We start from the raw sequence: 18,976 nt of genomic DNA, 5'->3' as shown, positions 1-18,976 counted from the left end.
TCGCTATGTGTGACACCCCAGGAACGAGGAACAACACCTTACCTGCGTCCTCCGGCAACGAGGTGGGAGTCACTTTCTTTCGGCTGCTCTCCGCCCCTTCGCTTCTATTGGACGGCTGCTGTGTGACGTCGTCTCCTCTCTATGGGGCGGTTCGCTGGCCACAGCGACGTCGCTAGGCAGGTAAGTGTGTTACGGGTCCTAGCGATGTTGTGCGCCACGGGCACACAACCGACGGGGGCGGGTGCTCTCACCAGCGACATCGCTAGCGATGTCGCTGTGTGTAAAGTATCAATAAAAGTGAATCATGGTCTAAAGGAGCGCTATGGAGGTCACAAAATCGTTTAGTAAGTTTTATTTGTTTTATCAAACACAAATAAAACTTACTAAACGATTTTGTGACCTCCATAGCGCTCCTTTAGACCATGATTCACTTTTATTGATACCTATTTCCCCCTTCGGGGGTCCATGGCAAGAGCTGCTTAAACGGAGGCTTCATCAAAACCAAGACCTTTTGGACACCTATTCCCTCCACTAACCCGCGGCTGGATCAGGCTCACAGGAATCCGTCTCCCTGGAAGGATCTTACGGATAATCCTCCTGACAGCGGAACATTACACTCCCGTCTATTACCGTGGTTGTGCGAGGGCTGCACAACCACTCCAGGTGAGCAGTTTTAATTACCGGTCTCACCGTTACTCCTGCGCCCTGAGACTCTTCACATGCGCTCCCTGTTTTCACTTCTTTCAGGCTGTGTGTAAAGTGGCTTTTAGCCTGCTCGAATGCAGTATGCACAGAACATTCTGCGCCTGCTTAGTAATCGTAGTCCAGCTCTGTACAAAGCAGCCATAATTTCGCATTGTGCATGAGCCGACGTGCCATATTACTAATGTACAGAACGTTACTTATAATTCCATACAGAATACACTTGGCAGACCTGTAAACTTTAGCTGTCCGTCTTGGAGATGTAAGAATTATTTATAGAGTGCTATGTGATCTTACCGGGGATTCTACTTTGGGTTCCCTTTCAGGTGCAAAATTTCATGCCCGCTATCTAATTACAAAGACTTGTATAATACAGACCCGTGACCTCTGAGCATCGAGAATCTTAACGTGAGCTAATAAATAATAGGTTCTGTTTATAAAGCACAAGGATTACCCCCAGGATCGTCACTGCACCGGGTGATCCGGCTGCTCAAAGTAAAGACTTTCAGTATATAACTCAGAGGAGACGTCACATTACCCCGGAAAATGCTGCTGTAAACAGGAGTACGGCTGGGATTACACCGAGTCACATATCGCGGTGTCAGCAGCCATAAATCCTGGGCTACGGCCGGGTTTATAAGCTCATCTGAATGGCATCCAATTATTATGATGAATGTGATGAATTAAATGTTGTCACGCGTGGATTTTACGTTGTGATCTAACTTTGACATTGGACAGCAACTCCTTCCAATGCTCGGTATAGAAGAGGAATCACTAAGCCATGGTTCACACGAGCGTGTAAAAAAAGCCCAAACACTATCTGCATTTCATTGGACGATATTTTTTCTCATTTGTCATTCATATGCAATCCGTGTACAATCCGTTTTTATACAATTGTTCAAAATTTAGAAGACTACAGTTTCCTATGTTACAAAATGGCAATGTAGCGTAAAAATTGGATACCCTACGAAGGCTTCACATAGAATCGGATTTATTTTGTGCATCCATAGATTGGAATAGGCGAGTCTCATCCGACACAAAGAAGACACTAGGGCATACTACGTTTTGTTTCCACAAGCAGATTCAGTCGTCTGCTCATCTGCTCTGTCCTATTGAATAACAATGGTTCATTTTTTCACCGAAAATACACTCATGTGAACCTACCCACATAGTGATCACAACAAATTACTTAGATGCTTTGAGCAGTTTTCCAAACATAAAGTTAATTCTTCACAGAATACATTTTAAATTTAGAAAACAAAACCTAGTGCCTTTTATAGTCTAAGATTGAGTTAACTGAGTATCCCTCAGCGAGCTCACAATGATGGAATGACAGGGACTTTATGGGCTGCTTCTCACTTGCGAGTTTCTTGCAGTAGAGCAATGCGAGAAAAACTCGCATTGGAATCAGACACATGTTAGTGAATGATTCAGCTCGCATTTGCGATTTTTTTCTCAGTCCAAATCGGACTGAGAAAAAAAAAATCGCAGCATGCTGCTTTTTTGCGAGTTTCTACTGCGAGTCTCTCCAATGCAAGTCTATGGGAGCGTGTAAATAATCGGATGTCACGGGACAGCACTCACACCATCCTAGTGACATCCGATTTTCTAAATACATTTCTCGCATGTTTCCTAAAACACTGGAAACGAGTGATGTGTCACAGTCACAATGTCTGTCAATCACTATTCTCTGTCAGTCGGTCTCTCCCTCTCTGTCGGTCCGTCACTATCTCTGTCCCGCTCTCACAGTCTGTCGGTCATTTTCCCCTCCTCTCTCATATACTCACCGTTCCCCGATCCCCGGCGCTGCACGGCATTCACACTGCTGCAGCGGCTTTTACTATTTTGAAAAAGCCGGCCACTCATTAAACAATCTCGTATTCCCTGCTTTCCCCTCCCACAGGCGCCTATGATTGGTTGCAGTGAGACACACCCCCACGCTGAGTGACAGGTGTCTCACTGCACCCAATCACAGCAGCCGGTGGGCGTGTCTATACTGTGCAGTGAAATAATTAATTAAACAAAACGGCGTGCGGTCCCCCCAATTTTAATACCAGCCAGATAAAACCATACGGCTGAAGGCTGGTATTCTCAGGATGAGGAGCTCCACGTTATGGGGAGCCCCCCAGCCTAACAATATCAGTCGGCAGCCGCCCAGAATTTCCGCATACATTATATGCGACAGTTCTGGGACTGTACCCGGCTCTTCCCGATTTGCCCTGGTGCGTTGGCAATCGGGGTAATAAGGAGTTATTGGCAGCCCATAGCTGCCAATAAGTCCTAGATTAATCATGTCAGGCGTCTCCACGAGATACCGTCCATGATTAATCTGTAAGTTACAGTAAATAAACACACACACACCTGAAAAAATCATTTATTAGAAATAAAAAACACTAGCAAATTCCCTGGTTCACCAATTTAATAAGCCCGAAAAAAACCTCCATGTCCAGCGTAATACAGGATGGTCCAGGGTCGCTTCCAGCTCTGCTGCATGAAGGTGACCGGAGCTGCAGAAGACACCGCTGCTCCTGTCAGCTCCACGCAGCAACTGAAGACAGCCGCGCGACCAGCTGAGCTGTCACTGAGGTTACCCGCAGCCACCGCTGTATCCAGTGACAGCGGGTAACCTCAGTGACAGCTCAGCTGATCGCGCTATTCCCTTCATTAGCTGCGTGGAACTGACAGGAGCGGCGGTGTATTCTGCAGCTTCCGGTCACCTTAAAACTGAGTGAAAAATAGTCAAACTTTCATCTAGAGGAGAGGTTGTAGAAGACAGTTCCATGTCACACATCATGCACTTTGGGAAGACTCCAACAAGACACAAGGTAGTTATACTGCATCAGCAAGGTGTCTCTCAAGCAGAGATTTAAGAGCAGGTGTAGGGTATCGCGAATATGCTGTTCAAGCTCTTTTCAAAAAGCACCAAGAAATAGGCAATGTTAAAAGGGAACCTTTCAGGTCATCTGTGCACCCAAACCACGAGCAGTTTTAAACACATATCTATAATCCCTCCCTAACAGTTCCTTCATGTAGTAGCATATATAAACAGATCTTTAGAAAAATTATTTCTAAAGACTGTTTACGAGATGCTTATTAGGGCTGTGACAAGTCTCAGGAGTGTTAGTTCCCCCAACTAATTGGCCCACTTAACATGTTATCATGCACCTATGGGCATAATAACATGCGTTACAACAGCCAGCGTCATCGGCAGGGCAATACAAAGCTGATCTTCTCTGACACTGGGTCTATGTGTCTCAGCTTAAGAGAGGCATAGTGTGTATGTTTGGAAGTGCCGACAACCTCCGACAACCTCCGATCATGTGCAGTGAGAGTCTCTGAAGCAGAGACACATGCACCCGGTGTCAGAGAAGATCAATGCTGAGGAGTACTAAGCCTCGCGTACTTGCAGCTTTTTATCGTGCTGCCGATGACGCTGGCTGTTGTAAAGCTGGTTGGCGCACCCACAGTGGCATGATAACATGCTAAGAGGGCTGACTAGTCGGGGGAACCAACACTCCTGAGACTGGTCGCAGCCCTAATTAGCATCTCATAAACGGTCATTAGATATTTTTTCTAAAGATCTGTTTGGGTGCTACTACATAAAGGGACCGTTAGGTAGGGATTATAGATATGTGCTGTTTGTGGCACTGGGTGCACATACGACTTTAAAGGGAACCGGTCACCAGATTTGGGGCCTATAAGCTGCGGCCACCACCAGCGAGTCCTTATATACAGTATTCTAACATGCTGAATATAAGAGCCCAGGTCGCTGTGTAGAACATAAAAAACACTTTATAATAATTACCTAAACGGTCACTGTGGTGGAGTTGGGTCATATGGGCGTCTTCGTTCTCCGGTACCGGCACCTCCTCTTTCGACAATCTGTCTCATCCTTCTTCTGAAGCCTGGGTGCATGACACGTCCTACGTCATCTACACGCGCCAGCATTGGAGGTCCTGCGCAGACATCATGCACACAGGCTTCAGAAGGAGGACGAAGATGGCCAAAAGAGGAGGCACCGCCACCGGAGATGCCCATATGGCCAAACTCCACCACAGCGACCGTTTAGATGAGTATTAAGTGATTTTCATGTTTTACATAGCGACCTGCATATTAGAATGCTGTATATAAAGGCTCGCTGGTGGTGGCTGCAGCTTATAGTCGCCAAATCTGGCGACAGGTTCCATTTAAGGACTGTAGATACATTGGTCGGTCATGAAAACTTTGTGCAGGGGATGAAAAACACATCATTCTTACTTCCCTTCAAAATCATAAAATGCCTAGCAGTGCCATCAGACCTAAATTGGCAGTAACCAGTGGAACCCAGCAAAACCCATCTACTTTTAGGAGATGTCTGGCCAGAACTGGTGCTTATGGAAGAATTATGGCAAAAGCCCCATACCTTTGACATGGAAACAAGGCCACATGACTCAAGTATGTACAAAACATAGGAAATAGCGTGCAGAAAAACTGCAGCACATGCTCTGGACTGATACGGTAGTTTACACGCAATTCATTTTTTCTTTGGTTTGAGATTGATACGGTAGTTTGTTGCTGAAGGGATAGAGAGAGGTACAAATATGTGTCTGTAGACAACTGTGAGGAATTTGGGGAGTCTTTACAAACGTGGAGCTGCTTTTCAACATATGGCATTCAAGATTTGGTTGGTATTAATGATGTTCTCAATGCTGAGCAATACAAGCAGGTACAGTGCTTTGCAAAAGTATTTGTCTCCCTTGAATTTTTCAACTTTTTCCCACATTTCAGGCTTCAAACATAAAGATAAAAATTGTAATGTTATGGTGAAGAATCAACAAGTGGGACACAATTGTGAAGTTGAACAACATTTATTGCTTATTTTAAACTTTTATAAAAAATAAATAACTGAAAAGTGAAGCGTGCAATATTATTCATCCCCTTTACTTTCAGTGCAGCAAACTCACTCCAGAAGTTTATTGAGGATCCTTGAATGATCCAATGTTGTTGTAAATGACTGATGATCATAAATATAAGTCCCCTGTGTGTAATCAAGTCTCTGTATAAATGCACCTGCTCTGTGATAGTCTCAGTGTTCTGTGTAAAGCACAGATAGCATCATGAAGACCAAGGAACACAACAGGCAGGTCCGTGATACTGTTGTGGAGAAGTTTAAAGCTGAATTTGGTTACAAAAAGATTTCCACAGCTTTAAACACCTCAAGGAGCACTGTGCAAGCAATCATATTGAAATAGGAGTATCATACCACTGCAAATCTACCAAGACCCGGCCGTCCCTCAAAAATGTCGTCTCAAACAAGGAGAAGACTGATCAGAGATGCAGCCAAGAAACCTTTGATCACTCTGGATGAACTGCAGAGATCTACAGCTGAGGTGGGAGAGTCTATCCAATCCATAGGACAACAATCAGTCGTACACTGCACAAATCTGGCCTTTATAGAAGAGTGGCAAGGAGAAAGCCATTTCTCAAAGATATCTATAAAAAGTGTCGTTTAAAGTTTGCCGCAAGCCACCTGGGAGACACATCATACATGTGGAAGAACATGCTCTGGTCAGATGAAACCAAAATCAAACTATTTGGACACAATGCCAAACGATATGTTTGGCGTAAAAGCAACACAGATCATCACCCTGAACACACCATTCCCACTGTCAAACATGGTGGCGGCGGCATCATGGTTTGGACCTGATTTTCTTCAGCAGGGACAGGGAAGATGGTTAAAATTGATGGGAAGATGGAGGGAGCCAAATACAGGACCATTCTTGAAGAAAACCTGTTGGAGTCTGCAAAAGACCTGAGACTGGGACGGAGATTTGTCTTCCAACAAGACAATGATCCCAAATAAAGCAAAATCTACAATGGAATGGTTCACAAATAAATGTATTCAGGTGTTAGAATGGCCAAGTGTAATACCAATGTGATATGACTGAAAGAATGAGTGTGAATAGATAGGGATCATAATCAAAAGATATAGTGATCCCAGATATTATTTGATCCATCCATAATTCAGTATCAGAGAGAGATGTCCTCTGGTTGACCTTATTTCACCATGACCAAAGCGTACGTGTTTAGCAGATCTTGAAAAAACCACGATTATGAGGAAGTAACGTTTACATTTCAACAGTCAGGAAACTCGTAATTAGTTGACAACAGGTATAAGGAAACTGGCATGTAAAATTCACGGCTCCTTGTAATATCTCCAGGAAACTGTGGTCGGCCAGTGGTCAACTGGCAAAATGTGCAGGAAGCTACTGGTGCCCACAGCAGCTTGTGGTCAAATTACATGAACATGACACAGCTGTCACATGCTGGTCAATAATTCACCACTCAGTGCACATGACGTACAAAGTTTTGCTATAAAAAGACAGGACTCGCTTAGTGAAATCGGGGACATTTTCCTGGACGCTCAAGTGGACGCACTGTTCCTGTGATGCAGATGCCATGTTGTTTCCTTCTCACTAATCGAGTCCCTCCGATGAGAAAGGCGTGCTACAATATACAGTAATGTTGATGCATATTTCTGTTATTGTATAATATTCTATGACTATAAAGTAGTGCTAATGCCTATGTACCACTGATTATTCATGTGCTATTAAAATAAATAGTATCTTGCTATAAAGAATCTTAGTATTCGTGCCTGATTAGGATATCAGTGAGCGCTTCGTAAGTACGGGCTTTCAGACCCATTTTAGGAGAATTTAGCAAGACACCAAGTCACAGTCCAGACCTGAATCCAATCGAGAATCTGTGGAAAGAGCTGAAAACTGCTGTTCACAAATGCTCTCCATCCAACCTCACCCAGCTGTTTGCAAAGGAAGAATGGGCAAGAATTTCAGTCTCTCGCTGTGCAAAACTGATAGACACATACCCCAATCGACTTGTAGCTGTAATTGCAGCAAAAGGTGGCGCTACAAAGTATTAACATAAAGGGGCTGAATAATATTGTATGCCCCTTTTCAGTTATTTTTTTTAAAAAGTTTAAAATGGGTCATTTCATGTCAAGTGGACCAGTGGTCCCCACTCGACCTTCTCCAATTTTGCTGAAAATTTATAAGGATGTACATGTATGTTTGAAAAGAGGTTCTGTAAATTTTTAGGGCCAGATCTCAAATACATTGGGCACTGTTTACCTTTCACTGGAGGGTCCACCAAGCCTGCAGCTTCAGCTAAGAGGATTTTGCAAACTTTGGCACATAGCCATTAGAGTTCTATACTGGCTATGATGCTGAAATTTGGCATACTAGCTTAACTTTTGCTGCTAAACACGATAAAATTATTACCGGCTATGACAAAACAATATTTCGGCCGCAATTTTGTGTCAAAGTAGCTTGTAAAACGTGTCGCATAAAATGTATGCCTAACTTTGCCCATATATAACTCAAGACCAAAAATCAATAGTAACTGGTGCTTTGCCCTGTACACCAAACATCTACATGACTTTGCATTGCTGCAATATCACGGTCAAAGCATATGTATTTGTAGAAATATTCACACCCATATATGATGAAAAACTTAAAAAAAACGAATTTTACCTATTTTTAGGTCAAATTTCTCAAAAAGGGTACCCCTAAAATATATTAATTCTGATATCATTAGAAAGAGCACATTTTTCTCTACAAGGATCATTGGGGTTTTTTTGGAGTCTCAGTTTAAGAAAAGAAAAATGCCACTGAACATGGTGTTAGTTATTAATACGCAATGAATGGTAACTGCACTATTCAAACCCTTGCGTTGGTTAATGGTGGTTATACCACAACCAATTCCCTAAGAATTGGTCTTATAATCCTATTAAGAATTGTAATAATGCTGTCTTTCGAGAATTTGCAGCCCCATCGCCTAGGAGCCATGGCCGATAGCCGTGCAAGGCCAGCTGCGGGCGGTCTCTTTATCGCAGGTTCCAAATCCTTAGGGTGGGTGTCTTTGCCTAGGATCCCAAGCCATTTAACTTAGCCATTTAGCTTCACTATTTAACTCCTTGAAGTAAATTACAAATGGGTGTACTGTGGCTTGACTATTTTCCCAGTGGAAACCTTGAATGGCATCTTGAAAAATAAATGAGTAATTTTCAGCAAAGTCCATAAGGATCACAAGCTCTCCAGGTCTCAGATTTTCCTTCAACGATTTCAGATAGCAACTTTGATGCTTGGCGATGTAGTGATGGCTACAAAGTTTAGAAATTTTCAAAACCAATTCTTCAATGAAATCTTCTATAGTCAGTTGTTTGGTATCAAGCGTGTCTCGGTCAGTGTGAATCCATTGTTTGAACCCAATAATTATTAGAGTATAGAACTCTAATGGCTATGTGCCAAAGTTTGCAACATCCTCTTAGCTGAAGCCGCAGGCTTGGTGGAACCTCCAGTGAAAGGTCAACAGTGCCCAATGTATATGAGATCTGGCCCTAAAAATTTACAGAACCTCTTTTCAAACATACATGTACATCCTTATACATTTTCAGCAAAATAGGAGAAGGTCGAGTCGGGACGATTTTTAAAACTGGTCCACTTGATGTGGAATGAACAATAGGATAAACAAGACCTAAAATATAACGTTTATTAGATATATACATATAAAATGAGCAGCAGCTCACAAGTGAGTAAAAACAGAAAACAGCACCCATTATACACCGGTGCTATAGCAGGGCATACCTAGACGAGCCCAGATCAGATCACCCTAGGTAATAGGAATACAAGATGGCAACCTTCAGGACAAATAGGGAGCCTCCTATAGAATACCCAAAGGGATGATCACAACAACAGACAGAGACACATACCTCCTTATTGCCAAATGCTAGAGGCCACAATGACAAGCAATAGTGTCCCAAAACTGCTTCTTAAGGATCAGTTAAGAAGAAGCCATCTTGTATTCCTATTACCTAGGGTGATCTGATCTGGGCTCGTCTAGGTATGCCCTGCTATAGCACCGGTGTATACTGGGTGCTGTTTTCTGTTTTTACTCACTTGTGAGCTGCTGCTCATTTTATATGTATATATCTAATAAACGTTATATTTTAGGTCTTGTTTATCCTATTGTTCATTGCTCCTCTTGGATTCAGCTATTTACACTATTGCTACTGTGGATCCCCAGGGCTTTTTGCTAATTTTGATGTGGAATGACCCAAATAAGCAAAAAAATTGGTTAAAAGAACTGAAGTCCTCAGTAGTTGATACCTTTTAATGGCTAACTGAAAAGATGGTAATAATAGCAAGCTTTCGAGACTACTCAGGTCTCTTCATCAGGCATGGTATCCATTTTCAGTTAGCCATTAAAAAGGTATCAACCACTGAGGACTTCAGTTCTTTTAACCGATTTTTTATCTCTACTGGCTAACACGGTACAAAGATATATTTTACCTGTACCAAATAAGCAATAAATTTTGTTCATCTTCGCAATTGTGTCCCACTTGTTGATTCTTCACCATAATATTAAATTTTTTATCTTTATGTTTGAAGCCTGAATTGTGGGAAATGGCTGAAAAATTCAAGGGGGTTGAATACTTTCGCAAGGTACTGTACATATCCATCGTGCAGTATCATCAGGAGGTGTATGATTGGTTCCAAATTTGTTCCGCAGCAGGATAATGGTCCAAACATACAGCCAATGTAATTAAGAACTCTCTGAGGATAATGAAGAAGTCCTGAAAGTGATGATCTGACCCCAAAGAGCCTTGATCTCAACATCATCCAGTTTGCCTGACATTACACAAAAAGACAGAAGAATGTGCACAAACCTCATCCTCAGAAGATGTGTGGTTGGTTTCCTAAGATGTTTGGAACAACCTCTCTGCCGAGCGAGCTCCTTCAAACTCTATGTAAGTGTATCTAGAACAACTCATTGTATTTTGAAGGCAAATGGACACAGCAAATATTGATGTCATTTATGTTTCTGATTCGTTCATTCATGTCACACTTTGTTAATTGCTAAAAATAAACTATTAATTCTTCTATTTCTGAAGGCATTCTTACTTCAGCATTCTTTCACAACTACGCTCATATTTTTCCTGTGTTCTTTTTACCTTCTTAAAGCATTTTTTTAAAATGGGAAAAACATTTTTACCTCACTGCTTTTCATATAAATGAAAACTTTTTCTATTTTAGTCTCAATGGGGGACTTGAAATTCAGTGAGGTTGATCGTTTATACAATATGTAAGTTTGATAGTGTATGATGCCTGCTCTATGATACATAAAGAAATGAAAAACACAATTAGCCATATGAAAAAAATGGAAAAATTTAAAATGTGACATTGCATGACTGCTGGGGAATATTTTAAAAAAAAAGAGATATTTAGCGAATGTATTGATCAATTCATTACTCCCCGATAACCACTTCACGGTAATCTCTTATTTATCTGGTCCCTAACCAAATGTTACCTCTATGTGCGGTTGAAACCTCCTTGTGTGTATGGATACCTAACCAAAAGTTACCTCTGTGCAGTTAAAACCTGCTTGTGTATGGGAAGCCAGGGACCTGGCTATATAGGAAATTGAATAAACATGGCTGAAGGGCAGGACTGGGTTCTCAGACAGAAAAAACTGCATAATGATCAAAAAGACTGCTGGAGCACCATTGTAAATGTGAACAGGGTGCTAGCCAAAATATACACAATTTGTATAAAGTGAAAGCTGTACACCAAATTCAGAGAAATATGGATAAACATAACTGCTCTATAATACATAAAGAAATGAAAACATTTAGTTAGGTACCCGATAAATAAGAGATTACCGTGAAGTGGTAATCGGGCAGAAATGAATTTATCAATACATTAGCAAGATATCTCTTTTTTTTCAAAATAATCCTTAGCAGTCATGCAATGTAACATTTTCAATTTTTCATATGGCTAATTGTATTTTTCATTCCTTATGTATTATAGAGCAGTTATGCTTATTCATATTTCTCTGAATTTGGTGTGCAGCTTTCACTTTATATAGATTGTGTATTTTTTAGCACCCTGTTCACATTGAGAATGGTAATCCAGCAGTCTTTGATTGTTAGTGTATTATGCCTGCCATCAAAACGCTGAAAGGGCGTAGGAAGAGACTTAGGGCTAGGACACACGGCGAGTAAAATGGACCAAATGGAATGCAATTAAAAAAAAAAAATTGCATTCCACTCAGACCAATGTTCTCTATGTGGTTGCTCCTATTTGCAATTTTTTTCTCAGTCCTACTCAGACTGAAAAAACTATGGCAGCATGCTGTGGCTAGAATCTGATCCGTTTTCACTCATACCCATACAAGTCTGTGGGTGCGAGAGAAACATTGCACTTTCATTACAAACAAGTGCAGTGCGATAAATCGCATTAGCTGATAATGGAGATGGGGAGATTAGTCCCTCACTCTCCTCCGCAGCTGTGATCTGATCACAGGATCGCATCACAGTATAATGACACTCGGCTCACGCTCGCAGCAGAGTGGAATTCGGGGGTCATTAGTATAATGCATCCGATGCTCTCGCATCGCTTGCTACATGCTCATGTGTCCTTAGCCTAATAGGAGCAGCGGGATGGCAGTCATGCGGGATATTACTAGCTCCCAGGCTGTCATCACAACAGGGAAAGAGTGATGGGTGACAGAGTGAGTGCCCTCCATTTGTCTAAATATCTAGATGCTCTGGTTCCTGATGACTGTGGCCTGTAGTAGGTGAAACAGCAGGATCAGCCTTTGCACCATTCCAAGGATAAGGGATAGGAGCAGGGATACAATCATTTATTTTTTATTTTAGCGCTGAAGGTGTACTTTAACTCTAAGGGCGGCTTTGCATGTTGCGACATCGTACGTGCAATGTCGGTGGGGTCAAATCGAAAGTGACGCACATCCGGCGTCACTTTCGACATCGTACTGTGTAAATGCTAGATGATACGATGAACGAGCGCAAAAACGTCGTTATCGTATCATCGTTGCATTCACCGACATTTCCATAATGCCGATGCCGCGACAGGTACAATGTAGTTCCTCGTTCCTGCGGCAGCACACATCGCTGTGTATGAAGCCGCAGGAGTGAGGAACATCACCTTACCTGCCGCCGGCGGCTATGCGGAAGGACGGAGGTGGGCGGGATGTTTACATCCTGCTCATCTCCGCCCCTCCGCCACTATTGGCCGCCTGCCGTCGCTATGACGCTGCACGACCCGCCCCCTTAGGAAGGAGGCGGGTCGCCGGCCAGAGCGACGGTCGCAGGGCAGGTGAGTGCATGTGAAGCTGGCGTAGCGATAATTTTCGCTATGCCAGCTATCACACGATATCGTACCTGCGACAGGGGCGGGGACTATCGCGTGCGACATCGCAGCATCGGCTTGCGATGTTGCAACGTGTAAAGCCCGCCTAAGGCTAGGGCCCCACTTTGCGTTTCCACCTGCGTTTTAGGTCCGTTTTGAGAAGCACCTTTTTCATGCCAAAAGGCATGCGTTTTGATTTCACAGCAAAGTCTATGGAAAAAGGGGATTTCTAGACCCCACTTTGCGTTTCTAAATGCTGCGTTTAATTTGCATATTTTGTGGCAAAAACCATGCGTTCAAAGAAGCAGCATGTCAGTTGTTTTTGCCATTTTAGGGCCGTTTTGCTAACATTGAAGTCAATGAGAAATGGCAAAAACCAAGATTCTAGCAAATTCCTGCGTATTACCTTCTTTTTTGGTGCCAAAAACATGCTTTTTGGACATCAAAATAATGATTTCATATGTCCCTTTACACACACACATAGTTCGACAATTTAATTAAAGAAAAATATTAAAGTTATTGCTATTTTTCCGTTAAATATGGAATTACCGCAATAATTTAATGAAATAAATCAATTTCAATTATTTTACTTTGAAATATAGATTTGTTTTCTTTTTTTTCATTCTGTTTGACTGCCTAAACTTTATTTAGCTGTGTCTTGTTGTTCAAAACGCAGCTATCAAAACGCAGGTAAAAAGCGCTGAAAACGCATCCAAAACGCAGTAAATACGCATGCGTTTTCAGCGCTAAATTTCTAAAAAAAGGCAACTTTGGTCAAATCAATTAAGGCAAAAACGTGCGTTTAGAACAGCAAGTAGGAGAACGCAAAGTGGGGCCCTAGCCTAAGTCCCCTGTCCCAGTCTTATACTCAACCTTTGGTGTTTTTGTGTTGGCATTGATTGGGTCCCATGATGCCATCTTATGACTGGCTGGAAGTCAGAAGTGGCACTACAAACATTCAATGCAAGTCTATGAGAGCCAGAGCAAGGATCTCCTAGACTTATGGTGATTTGTGACTTGGGCTCCATAAAAAACTGGAGCTGCTGGCAGGTGTGCACAGTAAATACGATATCGCTTTTTTTATTTTCCCCATAGGACGCTCTATAGGACATAAAAAAAGAACTGGAAAAATACAACAAAAACAGCAGAGAAAAGGCTTGTAAAAAAAAAAAAAGGCCAATTGAGACGCTTGATATTGATGGGATATTTTACTAGTAAATACAATATATATCTGCAGAAATGTGTGGGGCATGAGTTGGCGGGTATAGGAATAACAAACTGGCACAGCTGGTGCCCCCCCCCCCCCCCCAGTGACAGGTGCAGGGGGCAGTATATGATCCCATGGTGCTGTATACAGTGGTGCTGCCCTCCCCTATATTACACAGTATGGGGTGTTAGAGGGTATGTACCCAGCCTGGCACAGCTGCTCCCCCCCAGTGACAGGTGCAGGGGGCAGTATATGGTCACATGGTGCAGTATACAGTGATGCCTCCCTGTATTACACAGTATAGGGTGTTAGAGGGTATGTACCCAGCCTGGCACAGCTGCTCCCCCCCAGTGACAGGTGCAGGGGGCAGTATATGGTCACATGGTGCAGTATACAGTGATGCCCCCCTGTATTATACAGTATGGGGTGTTAGCGGGTATGTACCCAGCCTGGCACAGCTGCTCCCCCCCAGTGACAGGTGTAGGGGGCAGTATATGGTCACATGGTGCAGTATACAGTGATGCCCCCCTGTATTATACAGTATGGGGTGTTAGCGGGTATGTACCCAGCCTGGCACAGCTGCTCCCCCCCAGTGACAGGTGCAGGGGGCAGTATATGGTCACATGGTGCAGTATACAGTGATGCCTCCCTGTATTACACAGTATAGGGTGTTAGAGGGTATGTACCCAGCCTGGCACAGCTGCTCCCCCCCAGTGACAGGTGCAGGAGCAGTATATGATCGCATGGTGCAGTATGCAGTGATGCCCCCCTGTATTATACAGTATGGAGGGGCAGAGGGTATGTACCCAGCCTGGCACAGCTGCTGCCCCCAGTGACAGGTGCAGGGGCAGTATATGATCGCATGGTGCAGTATACAGTGGTGCCCTCCCCTGTATTACACAGTATGGGGTGTTAGCGGGTATGCATCCAGCCTGGCACAGCTGCTCCCCCCCAGTGACAGGTGCAGGGGCAGTATATGATCACATGGTGCAGTATACAGTGATGCCTCCCTGTATTACACAGTATGGGGTGTTAGAGGGTATGTACCCAGCCTGGCACAGCTGCTCCCCCCCAGTGACAGGTGCAGGGGCAGTATATGGTCACATGGTGCAGTATACAGTGATGCCTCCCTGTATTACACAGTATGGGGTGTTAGCGGGTATGTATCCAGCCTGGCACAGCTGCTCCCCCCCAGTGACAGGTGCAGGGGCAGTATATGGTCACATGGTGCAGTATACAGTGATGCCCTCCCCTGTATTACACAGTATAGGGTGTTAGAGGGTATGTACCCAGCCTGGCACAGCTGCTGCCTCCAGTGACAGGTGCAGGGGCAGTATATGGTCACATGGTGCAGTATACAGTGATGCCTCCCTGTATTACACAGTATGGGGTGTTAGCGGGTATGTATCCAGCCTGGCACAGCTGCTGCCCCCAGTGACAGGTGCAGGGGCAGTATATGATCACATGGTGCAGTATACAGTGATGCCCTCCCCTGTATTACACAGTATAGGGTGTTAGAGGGTATGTACCCAGCCTGGCACAGCTGCTGCCTCCAGTGACAGGTGCAGGGGGCAGTATATGATCACATGGTGCAGTATACAGTGATGCCCTCCCCTGTATTACACAGTATGGGGTGTTAGCGGGTATGTATCCAGCCTGGCACAGCTGCTGCCCCCAGTGACAGGTGCAGGGGGCAGTATATGATCACATGGTGCAGTATACAGTGATGCCCTCCCCTGTATTACACAGTATAGGGTGTTAGAGGGTATGTACCCAGCCTGGCACAGCTGCTGCCTCCAGTGACAGGTGCAGGGGGCAGTATATGATCACATGGTGCAGTATACAGTGATGCCCTCCCCTGTATTACACAGTATGGGGTGTTAGCGGGTATGTATCCAGCCTGGCACAGCTGCTGCCCCCAGTGACAGGTGCAGGGGCAGTATATGATCACATGGTGCAGTATACAGTGATGCCCTCCCCTGTATTACACAGTATGGGGTGTTAGCGGGTATGTATCCAGCCTGGCACAGCTGCTGCCCCCAGTGACAGGTGCAGGGGGCAGTATATGATCACATGGTGCAGTATACAGTGATGCCCTCCCCTGTATTACACAGTATAGGGTGTTAGAGGGTATGTACCCAGCCTGGCACAGCTGCTGCCTCCAGTGACAGGTGCAGGGGGCAGTATATGATCACATGGTGCAGTATACAGTGATGCCCTCCCCTGTATTACACAGTATGGGGTGTTAGCGGGTATGTATCCAGCCTGGCACAGCTGCTGCCCCCAGTGACAGGTGCAGGGGCAGTATATGATCACATGGTGCAGTATACAGTGATGCCCTCCCCTGTATTACACAGTATGGGGTGTTAGCGGGTATGTATCCAGCCTGGCACAGCTGCTGCCCCCAGTGACAGGTGCAGGGGGCAGTATATGATCACATGGTGCAGTATACAGTGATGCCCTCCCCTGTATTACACAGTATGGGGTGTTAGCGGGTATGTATCCAGCCTGGCACAGCTGCTGCCCCCAGTGACAGGTGCAGGGGGCAGTATATGATCACATGGTGCAGTATACAGTGATGCCCTCCCCTGTATTACACAGTATAGGGTGTTAGAGGGTATGTACCCAGCCTGGCACAGCTGCTGCCTCCAGTGACAGGTGCAGGGGGCAGTATATGATCACATGGTGCAGTATACAGTGATGCCCTCCCCTGTATTACACAGTATAGGGTGTTAGAGGGTATGTACCCAGCCTGGCACAGCTGCTGCCCCCAGTGACAGGTGCAGGGGGCAGTATATGATCACATGGTGCAGTATACAGTGATGCCCTCCCCTGTATTACACAGTATGGGGTGTTAGCGGGTATGTATCCAGCCTGGCACAGCTGCTGCCCCCAGTGACAGGTGCAGGGGGCAGTATATGATCACATGGTGCAGTATACAGTGATGCCCTCCCCTGTATTACACAGTATAGGGTGTTAGAGGGTATGTACCCAGCCTGGCACAGCTGCTGCCTCCAGTGACAGGTGCAGGGGGCAGTATATGGTCGCATGGTGCTGTATACAGTGATGCCCTCCCCTGTATTACACAGTATGGGGTGTTAGAGGGTATGTACCCAGCCTGGCACAGCTGCTGCCCCCAGTGACAGGTGCAGGGGGCAGTATATGATCACATGGTGCAGTATACAGTGATGCCTCCCTGTAGCTGTCAGTACACAGCAGTGCCCGGTGGGCAGGCTATACACAGGCTGGCACCTCCCCGACATGCTGTGCACTCCCGGTATCCTCCTCTTACCGTCTCCTTGGCAGCACTGACAGGCAGCAGGATGCCGGCCCCTCTCAGACCCCGCACTCCTTCCCCCGACCTGAGACCCATGTCGCGATAGAGTCGCTCTCTCCAGCTGTGAACGCGGCCGTCACGATAGATGGCATAACAAGCCAATGCCAGTCCTGCCCCGGCTGCTCCGGACACCAACAACAGCATGGAGGACCTGGAGGCAGCGCCCGGGCTGTGCACGGACATGAGCCGCGAGTGTGCCGGGGGGCATAGCCGGTGCTGGGCACGGAGGGCACGGAGGAGCCTGCGAAGAGCAGCCATCTGCGGGAGTGACAGCGGGGGAGGGGGCGAGAGGGAGCAAGTATCGCGAGAGGAGCCGCAAATTCCCCTCTACATCCAGTGTATACACCGGTGACACCTACATATATACTACCCATAGTCTCCTCCACTGTATACAGCTATATACACATCAGTGTGTATACAGCGCTGGCAAGCATTAAGTGACCACTGCAAAATTGTCAGTTTTTCTGATTTTTCGCTTTATAATTTTCTACAAAATGTAAATTGTTCTTTTATTCTATAAACTATTGACAACGTCTCTGGATTTCCAAGCAATAAATGTATTTATTTCCTGAAAATGAGAAATGGTCAAAATAAAACAATGCACAATGCTTTCACACCTCAATAATGCAAAGAAAACAAGTTCATTATCATTCTTTTTTAATTATTTATTTAATTTACTGTACGATATAGACCCACCCACCGTTGTCTGTGATTGGCTGTAGTCAGACAGCTGTCACTCAGCATGGGGGCAGGTCTTCCTGCAACCAATCACAGCCACCGGTGAGCAGGGAAGGAGTGAATATGTTATGAGCCTAATGAGCGGCTGGCTCTGGAAGATGAAAGAGCTGCCATGGCAACAGTGTGACAGCCAATCGGTGATGGGTGAGTATGCAGCGCTTGCTCCTACCGCTTTGCGCCCGATTCTGGTCCCCATAGACTTTTTATGGGGAGCAGTATCTGGCCAAATACCAGCCCTCCCAAAATGCAGGGACAAAACGCAAAAAGAATTGGTCACCACAAAAACGCAGCTAAAAAAACCCTGCAATGTCCGGACAGCAAAAATGAAATCTCATAGACTTTGCTGGGGAAGGAAATCCATGCAGTTTTTAGAACAAAAACGCACCCAAAAAAAGCGCAAAAACGTGGCGCACATAGCCTAACCATGATTTTAAATCACAGCTTTCATGCGTCTGGGCATGCTTTCACACTGCTTTTGGGTGACCTTATGCCACTCCTGGTGCAAAAATGTAAGCAGTTCTTCTTTGTTTGATGGCTTGTGACTATACATCTTCCTCCATCATGTAAAGCCTTTCATCAATGAGAAGCAAAGCAGAGCCAGGCTGAAGTTTGCCAAAGGCCATAAGGATTGGCCCATAAAGGACTGGAATAAGGTAATCTTCTCTGATGAGTCTAGTTTTCAGCTTTGTCCAACACCTGGTCGTCTAATGGTTAGACGGAGACCTGGAGAGGCGTACAAGCCACAGTGTCTTTCACCCACTGAGACATTTGGTGGAGGATCGG

At 44.9% G+C, this 18,976-nt stretch overlaps 1 protein-coding gene across 3 annotated transcripts in view; it reads right to left on the bottom strand.

Moving 5' to 3' along the window:
• MICU3 (mitochondrial calcium uptake family member 3) overlaps positions 1-17,740 on the bottom strand; it is a 258,476-nt gene extending 240,736 nt beyond the window's left edge. For 2 of the 3 annotated variants that reach the window (XM_075347078.1, XM_075347079.1), the window contains exon 1: positions 17,411-17,737. In XM_075347078.1, the coding sequence (XP_075203193.1) occupies positions 17,411-17,713 (303 nt within the window). In that variant the 5' untranslated portion in view covers positions 17,714-17,737. Of the gene's footprint in view, positions 1-17,410 lie in introns of all 3 variants that reach the window. The other variant, XM_075347080.1, reaches the window with a different exon arrangement.
• Between the last annotated feature and the right edge of the window lie 1,236 nt (positions 17,741-18,976).

Source organism: Anomaloglossus baeobatrachus, chromosome 1 (genome assembly GCF_048569485.1).
Source record: "Anomaloglossus baeobatrachus isolate aAnoBae1 chromosome 1, aAnoBae1.hap1, whole genome shotgun sequence".
Lineage (NCBI taxonomy): Eukaryota > Metazoa > Chordata > Amphibia > Anura > Aromobatidae > Anomaloglossus > Anomaloglossus baeobatrachus.
Note: the sequence above shows the minus strand (reverse complement) of the source record. Positions and strands in the feature narration are given on the sequence as shown.